The sequence below is a fragment of the Megascapheus bottae genome, chromosome 2, assembly GCF_031878675.1.
Source record: "Megascapheus bottae isolate mThoBot1 chromosome 2, mThoBot2.hap1, whole genome shotgun sequence".
In the NCBI taxonomy this organism is placed as follows: domain Eukaryota; kingdom Metazoa; phylum Chordata; class Mammalia; order Rodentia; family Geomyidae; genus Megascapheus; species Megascapheus bottae.
In genome coordinates, this window is record NC_143510.1 from 51,036,700 (window position 1) to 51,049,960 (window position 13,261).

The 13,261-nt window shown below is 48.2% G+C and overlaps 1 protein-coding gene across 3 annotated transcripts; it reads right to left on the reverse strand.

Annotated features, from left to right (window-relative positions):
• Positions 1 to 3,338: 3,338 nt before the first annotated feature.
• Positions 3,339 to 12,454, reverse strand: Nfe2 (nuclear factor, erythroid 2). Of its 3 annotated transcripts, XM_090356453.1 has the most exons (4): positions 12,220 to 12,454; positions 10,422 to 10,527; positions 5,893 to 6,061; positions 3,339 to 4,359 (listed from the first exon to the last, which is right to left on the reverse strand). In XM_090356453.1, the coding sequence occupies exons 3-4, from the start codon at positions 6,025 to 6,027 to the stop codon at positions 3,352 to 3,354; spliced, it is 1,143 nt and encodes a 380-aa protein (XP_090212579.1). In that variant the 5' UTR covers positions 6,028 to 6,061; positions 10,422 to 10,527; positions 12,220 to 12,454; the 3' UTR covers positions 3,339 to 3,351. The 3 variants fall into 3 exon arrangements, with proteins under 3 accessions (XP_090212579.1, XP_090212572.1, XP_090212562.1); XM_090356446.1 differs by lacking the exon at positions 10,422 to 10,527; XM_090356436.1 differs by lacking the exons at positions 10,422 to 10,527; positions 12,220 to 12,454 and adding an exon at positions 6,215 to 6,705.
• Positions 12,455 to 13,261: the final 807 nt, after the last annotated feature.

A 13,261-nucleotide genomic window follows, 5' to 3' on the forward strand; every position in this document is an offset into this window, starting at 1 on the left:
TTTGTGTGTGTGTCATCTTGGTATTTATGGTAGATCATAGGGTACTATTTGACTTGAGTGGAAAATGGGTGTTAATTATCATTTGATTTCCACCTCTGGCTTTGGTTTGGGGGAGGGAGGCTAAGATAACATTAGAGACCTAGGCAATATATAGTTAGGGTTGCAGGCATGACCACAAGTCCTAATCAAGAGGTTCTCATGAAATAAATTTTGGCAGATTTGCCTGCCCAGGCTAGGCTGATTTTGGACCAAAATCCAATATCTGCTTCCCAGGTAGTGAACCATGGCCCTAAATTAAACTTAGGTGGGACATTTGCATATTAACATGTTACTAGCTTTTTTGGGGGGGGGGGTGTCATGGGGCTTGAACTCTGGGCCTGGGCACTGTCCCTGAGCTCTTCATCTCAGCCTCCTGAGTAGGATTACAGCTGTGAGCTATTGTGCCTGACATTCCTGTTATTTTCTGAGATCTTTACATTGTGCTCAGCATTTTTTTCTCCCATATTCACAGGCTTGAGCCTCAGGGCCTGTGCACTGTCCTTGGGCTTTCTCAAGGTTAGTGTTCTACAATGCAGCACCATTTCTAGCTTTTTCTGTGCATGTGTTACCAAGTGCTGCATTCAAGCCCCAGAACTGGGGCACACAAAAGCTTTTAAGTGTATTCCTTAAACCTAGAAAAAACTACATTTTGAGGCGGGGAACTTAGCCTACTGATAGTGTTCACCTAGCATGCACAAAGGCTGGGAGTGGCACTGTGGCTCAGGTGGTAGAGTAGTATCCTTGAGCAAAAAGTGTCTAAAGACAAGTGTTTACAAGCCCTAGGGCTGGCAAAAATCTAGGGCCAGGAGTTTGGCCTAATTGTAGAGTGCTTGCATAGCATGTATGAAGAAATGGGTTTGATTCCTTAGTGCCATATACATAGAAAAGCCAAAAGTGATAAGGTGCTTCAAATGCTAGAGTGCTAACCTTGAGTAAAAGTTCAAGGACAGGCCGGGAGTTTGGCCTAGTGGTTAAAGTGCTTGCCTAGCATGCATAAAGACCCGGGTTCGATTCCTTGGTACCACATACATAGAAAAAAGCCGGAAGTGGTGCTGAGGCTCAAGTGGTAGAGTTCTAGCCTTGAGAAAGTCCAAGGACAGTGCTCAGGCCCTGAGCTCAAGCCCAGGACTGGCAAAAAAAAAAGTCCAAGGACAGCCAAGCACTGTGGCTCACATCTGTAATCCTTGCTACTCTGGAGGCTGAGAAGCCTCAAAATCAGCCTGGGCATAAAGAAAGAACCTGAGACTTGGCTCCAGGGTAGGGCAGTAGCCTTGAGCTGAAGTGCTCAGAGACAACACCCAGGGCCAGGGGTTAGGGTGGTAACCTTGAGTTGAAGAGCTTTGGGACTTTGCACAGGCAGAGTTCAAGCCCCAGGACTGGCCAGAAAAAGAAATTTCAGAATTAAAATTCCACATTTCTCCTGTGTCCTACATCATCTCAATACATTCAATGCCTATCAAAATGGAAGTGAGGTTTCCCTATTGGGATGGAGTAGTTGTAGAGGTAAATACTTCCAAAAGCAAGCTATGTGAGTGACTGAAAACTATACAGCTCTAAGCAAGGAAATGTGTTAGAGAGATTTTCAAGGGTATAGCTAAAGAATCTGAAAATTGGAGATTGTGGTAGCCCAAGTTTTAATCTGAAACTACTTGGAAGGCAGAGATGGGGAGATGGAGCACAGTTCCTAGGTATAAAAGTTGGTGAGGCTCAGCCAGGCTCAGTGGCTCAAGCCTGTAATCCTAGCTACTCAGGAATATGAGATCTGAGGATCAAGGTTCAAAGCCAATCCAGGCACAAAAGAACCTGAGAGTCTTATCTCCAGTTAACCTCTAGAAAACAGGAAGTAGGGCTTAGCTCCAGGGTAGGATGGTAACCTTGAGCTGTACAGCTCAAGGACAGTACCCTGGCCAAGTTCAAGCCCCATGACCCACAAAGAAAAAAGTTCGTGTGGCTCCATCTCAACCAATGGCTAGGTATGGTGAAAGAAAAAGTAGGATAGCGGTCCAGATCCACCTGGACATAAAGCAAGACTCAGCCTACAAAATAACCAAAGCAAAATGAGACTGGTAGAGTGCCTGGCTAACAAGTAATGAAGCTCCAAGTTCAGCCCCAGTATGGCTGGAGCGGATTGAGAAAAGGAAGAATCTTACTTGCTTAAAAGGCTAAAGATAGGTAAAGAAGATAAAAGAGCAGAGGACTATGAATACCTGAATTGGGTTGAGTTTGTCTCATACAACCAGCGAAGACTGGGACATAGCTCAGTGGCAGAGGGCTTGCCTGGCATTTTCAAGGTCCTGGTTCCATCTGTAGCATCTTGGAAACAAAGTTTTACAGGAATGGATATTCTACTCTACTACAGAGAAGATTTTACCAATGCTTGGAAGTGAAATGCTCAGAAACTTTGTGTCTTATGGTAACTTTCATTCCACTCAAGAACAGCTCAAGCAGAATAAATAAATTACTTAAAAAATAACTTTGGGGGCAGGAATTTGGCCAAGTGGTAGAGTGCTTGCCTAGCATGTACGAAGACCCAGTTTGATTCCTCAATACCAAATACACAGAAAAGGCTGAAGTGGTGCTGTGGCTCAAGTGGTAGACTCTAGCCTTGAGAAAGCCCAAAGTCACTGCTCAGGTCCCTAAGTTCAAGCCCCATGACTGGCAAAAAGAACAATTTTATGTGGTACTGAGGAATCAAGCCCAGGCTTCATACATGCTAAGCAAACACTCTACTACTAAGCCACATTCCCAGCATCATTAGCATTATTATTGTTACATTCTAGGTTTTTTATGCCCCAAGAATTGAGAGGAGCGTTAGGGCCTTGCATAGAGTCTAACCAGTTTCTGTAGCTATTACAGTATTATGAATGGGTGACCATGAAGAAATGTGGGATTCCTCAGTCTGTGAGACAAAAAGCCAGAGGAAGTCTCTTGTAGAGGACCAACTGAGCCAAAAAGATAACACAGGCCCTGAGTTAAAGACCCATTACCAGCAAAAAAAAAAAAGAGAAGACACAGTAGAAAACTTTCTGTAGAGCTCTTTATATACCAAAAGACCAAAGCTTTGACAGATGAAGGTTGGAGGCCTAGGAACTTAAGTTTTTCCCTGGCCTCGGGCAAGCTTCATAGAAGACACTGCAGACCTTCACAAAAGTTGGGGCTCCCCCTTGTACTTGAGATCTGGAGAACTCAGCACCTTCTGGATGTTGAGGTTTGGGAGTACATTTATCAGAAGGGAATGAGGGAAATCCCCATCATCAACCCCCGCCCCATTCCCCCATCATGACCCTCAAACACACACATACACAGGCCAGCTCAGTCTGTGGCCTCCATCTTAGTACCCCGGGGCACAAGAAATATGGTCCCATCTGCAGCCTGCTGCAGAGCGTACTCCTCTGGAGAATAGCTGTTGCCTGATTCATCCCTAAGATGCTGAAAGATATCTCGATACAGCTCTGCCAGCTGTTGGCGCATGACCTCCAGGGTACGGTCTGCCTCTCCTCGGGCCCTGAGAAGCCTCTCCCTCTCAGTACCCAGTCGTTCCAGCTCTCGCTCCAACTGCACAATAGTCTCCAGCTTTCTCTTACGGCAGTTCTGGGCAGCCACCTTGTTCTTGCCCCGACGTCGGATGTCCCTGACCAGAGCCAGCTGGCTCTCCGTCAGTGGGTACCGTGCCAATAGCTCATTAAAGTCGTCTACCGGCAAGTTGACAATCTTGTCCGTAGGGAAAGGAATCTTCATGGCCAGGGCCCGGCGCTCATCCCGACTCCCTGCTTCCCCCCGTGTAGCAGGCTTAGCCCGTGCAGGGCCAGAGGAGGCTTCTAAGGCCAAGGGGGTTTCAGCAGGTGGTAAGGTATAATTCGGGTGTGCCAAGGAGTTAGGCATAAGCGAGTAAGAGTACTCCACTGGGTACATCTCTACATACTCGCTTGGCCGCAGACCAGCCTCTGTCCCCTCCAGCTCAAGGGATTCAGCATCACTGTAGTTGAGAGATAATCCTGAGTCTGATTCTGGATCTTCTTGGGGCTTGGGTGGCCCCACTGGCAGCCCAATATCCAGGAGGGCTAAGGGATCAGTAAGGGGCTCGTTGAGCAGGCCTGAGAGGGTCAGTGGCTTAGACACTGGTATGGCCATGTTGCCATAGGGGAATGAGGGGTCTGGAACTTGGGATGTGGCTACTGGGAGTTCATATGGTGGTGGAGGAAGGTTGAAGCCTGGATCTGGATGGACTGAGCAGGGGCAGTAGGTTGAGGTTGGTGGAGGTCCAGAGTATGGAGCCGGAGCTGGAGGTTCAAATGATGGCTCATTTGGAGCAATGAGACCCTGCAAGAAAAGGCAAAGAGGTTTGGAGACAGACCAGGGAGAAAAACCATCACTGTGTTAGGATCAAGCCAAGCCAAGACCTTTGTTGTTTTTTTTTCCCCAGTCCTGTGACTTGAACTCAGGGCCTGAGCAGTGTCCTTGGGCTTTCTCAAGACTAGAGCTCTGCCCACTTAAGCTACAACACCACAGCACCAGTTCCATCTTTTTTTTGGGAGGGAGGAGGGGGCGTGGGACTTGAACTCTAGGTGCTGTCCTGAGTTCTTCAGCTCAAGGCTACCACCCCACCACAGCACTACTTCCCATTTTCTGGTGATTAATTGGAGATAAGAGTCTCACAGACTTTTTAGTGCCCAGGCTGGCTTTGAACCACTATCCTCAGATCTCAGCCTCCTGAGTAGCTACGATTATAGGCACAAGCCACCGCACCCAGCTACTTCCAGGTTTTTCTATATACGTGGTACTGAAGAATCAAACTTGGATCTTCAAGAATGCTAGGCAAAGCACTCTATTACTAAGGCCAAACTCCCAGCCCCAAGCCAAGACCTTCTGAAAGAACCAAGGAGATAGAACCCAAAAGTTGTCAAAAATCACTGGAAGCTTCTTGCAAAGAAGCCCCTTAACTGGGCTGAAATGGTTCCTGTTCCCTTATTTCCTTCTGGAAGACAAGGCATGGTTATCCAAGACAATTTTTTAGAATTCTTTCTGGCCATGCTTATCTTGGGTCAAAGGTTCAAGTTCAGCCTGGGGCCATCCCCTGGGTATCCAGCAGAGGGAGCTGCTGTGTGAGAGGAAGGCCTAGGGCATATCCTGCAAGTGCTGGGGCTTCAACAGAGGAGGTAAAGAGGGGCGGGCACAGAGCCCAAGATGGGGATGAAGAAGCACCTTGGAGAGCCTACACAACCTCTGCCATCCTCTTCAGTCCCTTAGTCTCTGCCCAGGTGCAGCAAGGAGGAAGAACATGTTGGAAATACAGCCCCCAACCCACCTAGGGGAGCCACCTTGCACCAGTCCAGCTGGAGACAAAGGCATCATTGTTTAGGCAAACAGACATTCCTTTGTCCAACATGTAGGAGGAGAGGACCCCGGTATAGCCTGACTCCCCTTTCTGAGGCCCCTGAACTACAGCTTTGCTACCTGAGTGAAAGGGACCCAGTTGCTAAGGACAAGGGAAGGAAATGAAGGAGGATGGGCAGGATTAGAGGAGGGGGAGGTCAGAAGGGAAGAAGATGAGGGCAGAGCAGGAGGTCAGGGAGAAATGTGTGACCAAGGAAGCTGCTGAGAGGAGCCTGCACCCTCCACTCCCCCCGCCCTCTCCTAGCTATCCTTTCCCCATCACTTCTATCCTCTGCACCTCCACTCCCCTTTCTCCTCAACATTCCTCATTGTTTCCATGCACCCCACCCACATACTCCAGCATTTCATTTTTCAGTGTCTGCAACACATTCAGCCCTGAGCCCTGGCTTCCTCCATCCCATTGTCTCAGCCCCAAGCCAGCCTTGAGGCTTCTCCATCCTTCTTCTCCCTAGGGCTTACCTGTAGCTCAGAGATGGACATGATCTCTTGCCAAGTCAGTTCCATCTCACCCAGCTCTGCACTGAGCAGCTGTGTCAACCTGTTTCTGCTCTGCTGGGGAGGACAAGGGGACATACTAGTGGGCCAGCATTGCATCCGTTTCCCCCAAAGCCTGAAGGGCTCCAGCAACCTGTGTCCAAAGAGGAAAGGTATTAGAGCTGCTCCTGCTAAATGTCTGCAAGTTTGTCCTGCCACATGAGGGAAGGACAGTCCCTTGGCACCTCTTATCTGCTGGGCTGTAAGGTGCAAATTCCATTCCTTTGGAAGCCTAGTAGGTCTTTACCTCCAGACAAGATGCTTTCTCAATCCCCTGCTTCTTCTGAAACTTCTTCCAACTATATTCGTGGCCAGAGACAGAGTTGGAGCTTCTGAGGCTTTTTTCCCCCCTATCTTGATCTAATTTTCCATTTTGGGAAAGGAACCATCAGGAACCACTTTTGCTTTTTTCTTATTTCTTCAGTATTCAAGTTTCAGCTTTTTCTTCCCAAGATGAGAGTGAATACTTCGGGATCCCCAAGGCATATGTCATGGGAAGTACTAAGCAGACATGCCCTCCCCTTGTCTGAGATATGGACCAGCCTGGTGATGATAGCAGCCCTGCCCTCTCCTCCTATCCTCACCCCTGGCCTTCCCTGCCTGGGCAAGATAAGAAGCTTATCAGCTACAGGCAGTAGAGGCAGAGGAGGAATGGACTCTGGGGACACTGGACCTCTACTTCATGTCCTTGTAGGATCTTCTTGGCTATATCCCAACCCCAACTCAACTAGGGGTTGTTCTTTCCTCTTCAAGGAGATATAACAACCACACGAGACTTACTAAATGATTGTGAGGAACTATACTGGTGTTTCATATGCACTGGTTTTCACAAAGACCCTGAAAAGTCCTTTCAAAACTTGCTAAATGGCAGGATGAGGTCTAGAATATGGTTCTACTCAACTAAGACACTATCCAGGTCCCTTCCCATCCTCACTACTGGCTTGCCATAGGACACCTCTGTCTATTGTGTCTGAGTCTCAGTCCCTTTTGTTGTTTTCTGGACAATACCTCTTTAGGTCTTTGAATACCTCTTTCCTTCTCAACCACTTTAATTGTGTGTGTGTGTGTGTGTATGTGTGTGTGTGTGTTCATGCGCATGCACGTGCCTGTCTTGAGGCTTGAATTTGGGGCCTGGGGAGTGTTCCTGAGATTCTTTTGCTTAAGGCTAGTACTCAACCACTTGAGGCATAGTACCACTTCCAGCTTTTTTGAGTAGTTCACTAGAGATAAACATCTCATAGACTTTCCTGCCCAGACTGGCTTTGAACTGGGATCCTCAGATCTTCTCAGCCTCCTAAGTAGCTAGGAGTACAGGCTTGAGCCACCAGCACCCAGCTCACCCACCTTCTTTTGATCTGGCTTCCAGCTGCAACTCTGCCATAAAGTAGCAGCAACAGCAATGTGTGTGTGTGTGTGTGTGTGTGTGTGTGTGTGGTGTGCAGTGTTGGACAAAGTCATCTCACTGCTTTGCACCTGTTCCTCATTTGTAAAACCAGGGATCTGGACAAGGTTAAGTTGGAGGTCGTATTTGACATAAATTTAGAATTCTCAACAAACTCTCACCTCTTCCTTTAACTTCCATTTTTCTGACAGGCTCTCTCTTCATCCTACTTCCGATTCCCTGACATCTATCTCTCTGGGCATCTCTTCTCCTTGTCTTCAGCATGAGATGCTGAGTAGATTTGGCAAAGTCTTCCTGATCTCTCAGAGCCAGATATTGTACACACACACACACACACACACACACACATACACACACACACACACCCCAACACATTAGTGAAAGAAAATAGCCAGGGAGAAGAAAACTTCTAGAAAGACAAAGGATAGGCCCAGTGACTTCATGACTTTAGACTACCTAACACGAAGATGGCCCATCACAGCCATTCAATGTGGAATCCATTCTTGGACTTATCACAAAATTAATGGGCACTACAAAGTATCCTTTTCAATAAGGATGTCTCTGAGTCCCTACCTCCACCTCCTTGCTATATGTGTCATCTTTAGAGCAGGGAGTTGATATAAAAACAGGCCCTCGGCCAGTAGGCAGAGTGGGTGGGGTGTTTATGTCTGTCCAGGATGTCATTTCAACACAGGAACCCCACCCTCCCCACCCAGGTTCTGGCGGAAATTGCCCAAAAGCAAAGTGAATGGAGAAGGGGTTTAGAAGCAAGACTGTGACTCTTGCTTCATATCCACTCTACCCCCACTTTGTCTCTCTGACCTTCCTGGGTCTCTCAGGTGCAGTACAAAGATTCTGCCCTAGGAGGCAGGAGACTGAGTTTTCCAGCCTTCAGTGTGCATGATCTTAGCTAGATTCTAATGGTTTATTCCCGTAATCCTAGCTACTCAGGAGGCTGAAATGTGGGAATCAAGGTTCAAAGCTAACCTGAGAAGGAAAGTCCCTGAGACTCTTATCTCCAATTAATGACCAAAGAGCCAGAAGTGGAGCTATGGCTCAAGTTTGTAGCGTGTCAGTGTTGGCCTAAAAACTAAGAGTCAGTACCCAAGCCCTGAGTTCAAGCCCCAGTAATGGTATACACACACACACACACACACACACACACACACACACACACACACATGACCTTAGGTAAGCTGTTTCATATTCAGTCTCCTCCATTAAATGGATATAGGAATAGCAAACTTCATTGTTACAAGAGGAATTAAAGTCCATCCAGCTCAGGGAATTGCAAACTTTATTGTGCACTATTTACCTGGAGTACATGTAAAAATAGATTCCTGAAAGCCACCTAGTGAATTGAACTAGTGAATTGAACTGATAATGCAGGAGCCCAGGAAACAGCATTTTTAACAAATGCCCTGGAGATTCTAATGAAACAGGCTAATCTTACTCCTGAGAACTAATGACAAGGACAAGAGGTATGGCTCAAGTGAAAGAGTACCTATCTAGCAAGGGAGAGGTCCTGAGTTCAAACCCCAGTACCATCAAAAAATAACTTTTTTTCCTTTTTTTTTTTTTTGCCAGTCCTGGGTTTGGGCTCAGGGCCTGAGCACTGTCCCTGGATTTTTCTCAAGACTAGGGTTCTACCACTTGAGCCACAGCACCACTTCTGGCTTTTTGCTACGTATGTGGTACCAAGGAATCGAACCCGGGTCTTCATGCATGCTAGGCAAGCACTCTACCACTAGGCCAAACTCCCGCCCCCCCTTTTTTTTAACCAGTCCTGGGGCTTGAACTTAGGGCCTGGGCACTGCCCTTGAGCCACAGTGCCACTTCCGGCTTTTTCTGTGTATGTGGTACCAAGGAATTGAACCCAGGGCTTCATGCATGGGAGGCTAGCTCTCTACCATTAGGCTATGCTCCTGGCCCCAAGAAATTTTTCTTTTTCTATTTTGGCAGTCATGGGGCTTAACCTCTGGGCCTGGGCGCTGTCCCTAAGCTCTTCAGCTCAAGGTTACCACTCTACCCCTGGAGCCACAGTGCCACTTCTGGTTTTCTAGTGGTTAAGTGGCGATAAAAGTCTCACCAACTTTAGTGCCAGGGATGGCTTTGAATAGCAATCTTCAGATCTCAACATTCTGAGTAGCTAGGATTACAGGCATGAGCCACCATGCCTGGCTCCAAGAATTTTTTTTTTAAGCTAAAGAAATGGCAAAGAGACACTAAGGAGACCAACAGTATGAATTTTCGAGGAAGAACACAAAGCCAGGATGGAAATGAGTAAATAGACTGTAGATTTCTTCTAGCTTCAAACTCTTAATCTAAATGAAGCTGGAGGCTGAGATCTATCTCTGGACACCAATATAACTCCCCTTCCATGAAGACCTGGAGCTCAGTTTCCCCCTCTTCCTAAGAGAGGAAGAGAAAGGGAGCATTGGGAGATAGGAAGCTGGGTAGAGGGAATTGAGGAGAACCTTTGGATCAATACCAGCCAGCTTTTTGGTGCAACAGTGAGTTTATACCAGGACATAGGAGGAGTGAGAAAGTGCCTTCTAGCTGGGTGTCTATGGCTCATGCCTGTAATCCTCGCTGCTCAGGAGTCTGAGATCTGAGAATCATGGCGGTTCAGAGTCAGCCTAGGCAGGGAAGTCCTTGAAATTCTTCTCTCCAATTAACCACCAAAAAGCCAGAAATAGAGTTGTGGCTCAAATGGTAGAGAGCTAGCTTTGACCAAAAAGACTGAGAGACAGCACCCAAGACATGAGTTCAACACACACACACACACACACACACAGAAGAAGAAAAGAAGAAAGTTCCCTAGATGCTAAGAAATGATTGGGGCCTATAGAACACCACACAGAGTGCAGAAATTGGAAAGATTGGGAGAGTGGGAAAGTCTATTCTTCTTCTTCGCTCCCCTTCTCCCACCACTCCCAACCCCATGTTGGGGGTCACACTCAAGGCCTTACTTAGACTGGATAAGTGTATCAACACAACTATACTCCCAGGACTCCTACTAAAGATCTCACCACAATCCCTAAGTACTCACAGAAAGATATGGAGCTTTATGTATGGAGATGCAGGATCATTTGGAGAGAGATGCTAGAGAGAGGAAATCATGTGCTTTCTACAGCTGTCCCAGGCCTCTTCATTTCCTGGATAAGGGGAGGGGGCAGTGAGGAGGGGGTTTTCCCAAGGTTCCTGTTCAGAGGCTTATTAAACTGTCCAGGGGTCAATACAGAGTAGACAGAGGGGAAAGGGATAGACTGGGAGATCAATAAACTGAAGATATGAGCTTGGCAGATAAGCAACCTAGTTGGGAAGATTAGGGAAAACTTCCAAAAAAGAGGCACCCAAAGGTGACACAGAGAAACAAACAGATTGAGCATGGAAGAGGAAAGATTGTAGCAGAACAAATTCAGGTCTCTGGGCACACACATGACTCAGTGTGTGGGAACAAGAGAGGGGGATGGGGGACACACATCCACTCTCCTGTCACTCTGTCCTTAGATGTCAAACTCCAGTTCTTTGCTACCAATGGCTTAGAGACAGCCCCAGATGATCTGATCCCTCCTTCAAGAATCCCAGTTGAGGACTGGGGAGTTTTGCCTAGTGGTAGAATGCTTGCCTAGCATGCACAAAGGCCGGGGTTCGATTCCTCTACACCACATACATAGAATAAAAGCCAGAAGTGGTGCTGTGGCTCAAGTGGTAGAGCTTTAGCCTTGAGAAAGCCCAAGGATAGTGCTCAGGCCTCTAGGCACTCACACCCTGACTTTAAGCTCCAGGACTGGAAAAAAAAAAAAAAAAAGAATTCCAGGTAAGTTGGGCGCCAGTGGCTCATGCCTATAACCCTAACTACTCAAGAGGCTGAGATCTGAAGATAGCAGTTCAAAACCAGACAGGGCATGAAAGTTTGTGAGACTATTATCTCCAAATAACCACCAGAAGTGGCGCTATGGCTCAAATGGTAGAGCGCTATTCTTAAGCTGAAGAGCTCAGGGACAGCGCCCAGGCCCAGAGTTCAAGCCCCACAACAGCCTTTAAGGAAAAAAAAAAAAATCCAGGGGGTTGGGAGTTTGGCCTAGTGGTAGAGTGCTTGCCTAGCATACAGGAAGACTCAGGTTTGATTCCTCTGTCCCATCTACATAGAAAAAAATCTGGAAGTGGTGCTGAGGCTCAAGTGGTAGAGCTCTAGCCTTGAGAAAGTCCAAGGACAGTGCTCAGGCCCTGAGCTCAAGTCCAGGACTGGCAAAAAAAAAAAAAAAAAATCCTGTTGAAGGAACCAGTGAGTGCTTTCCTCTTTCTTCCAAGTCTAGTTCTACAATTCTAGGGTTCAGAGGAGAAGCCACAAGAGACAAGAACCCAAATGAGCACCAATCCCCAGTCTTGCTGTAACAAGCACTTCGCATTTGTTCACATATCTAGGGTCTCCAGTTCCTCAGCTTCTCCCAGAAGTCTTCCCAGGCAGATGGGACAAAGCATGGACACCATATACCTGAGAATCTATTGGCTCACTCAGAGGCAATGGCCGGTTAAAGGGTTTCTCCTGGACACTTCCCAAATCCACAGGGATGCCTCAGACCAGTTGGGTCCTCCATCCCACGACCTTCCACCCCAAGGATCCCAGAAAAATCCTCCCCACCTCCAAAAAAGCCATCTAGATTTTCTCCCAGAGGGTTTTTCTCCAAGATGTCAGTCTTAAACCTGGGGAAGTCTAACAAGTTCCTTGCAAACTGCCACACTGAGAGATGATGGTTACTCCTCTTCACCACCTCCCCCACTCCACCCCACCTCCCCATTCTGGGAACACCCCCCCTCGCCCCCCCTCCCCACTTCCCAGGTACCTGTAGCAGATCCAAGCAGGATGAAGGGAGAGGTGTCACAGCTGACAGCTCCTGGCTCTCCACCTCCGCGAACCCGAGCGGGCCGAGCCCCGCCCCCAGACCATGGCTGAGCGCTGACACCCCAGACACCCCAGGGCTCGGCTGAGCCCAGGAGCCCCAAGGCAGGCACCCTGCCCTTTCTCTCTGCAGCCCAGGCCCTGGCTTCTCAGTCCTTCACTTTCTCCAACCCTCCCCCTTTCCCCAGTGGCCCTCCTCTCCTCCTGCCCCTTCTGGCCAAGAGAGGAAACTTGAGCCTGGTGTGGTTTCTGTCCACACCCCGCCCTCGCCTTTGCTCCGGGCCAACGGGGCACCCAGAATTCCCAGGTCTGTATTTTCTCCAACCTGTGTGTGATGAATTCCACTTCTCCCCGCCACCAAGACACACACCTAGACCACTCAAAAGTGACATCTATAAAACTGTATATGGTTGAAACTTTCTTCCTCCCCTCCCCCCTTCCCCCCCTCCTTGGGAAACTGAGTCATAGCAAGGTGGAAGGCAGCTGAAAATGAAGACCAGGTGTCCCAGCTGTTTAAGGCACGTAGACTTTTAGGGCAGGGGAAGGCCTAGGCTCTGGAAACCTGGTAAGGGAACTATTTTGGGGAGGAGGGGCCCTCTGGCTGCGGCTGCTTTGATGTGTCCTTTTACCTGTAGCTTTGTCCCCTCCTCCCTCCACCCCACCAGCCTCAGCCTCAGATGTCCCAGAACAAAGGCTTCTTTCTTGGTGTGTGTGTGTGTGTGTGTGTGTGTGTGTGTGTGTGTGTGTGTGTGTGTGTGTGTGTGTGTGTGTATGCGTGTGCTGGGTGAGGGGCTGCCCAATAGGGAGATTATTGACTTCCCTTAAAGAGGACCCTGGGAACCCTCTGTCCTCCTTTGCTCTATCTACATAAGCAGCACCATACCATGCACAGGCTCCGACACTTGTGTAGAATATCAGGTTCATCCCCTCAGATCCCCACACAAGTTCTGCAGCAAGCCAGCCCATACTTCCACAGGTCTCTCATT

What these genes read in the sequence shown, in the direction of transcription:
- Nfe2 (XM_090356446.1), bottom strand. Translation starts at nt 6,027, where the DNA reads ATGCAATGCTGGCCCACTAGTATGTCCCCTTGTCCTCCCCAGCAGAGC. An exon ending in TGTCCATCTCTGAGCTACAG is followed by an intron (nt 4,360 to 5,892) that starts GTAAGCCCTAGG and finishes CTTTTCTTGCAG; the next exon opens with GGTCTCATTGCTCCAAATGA.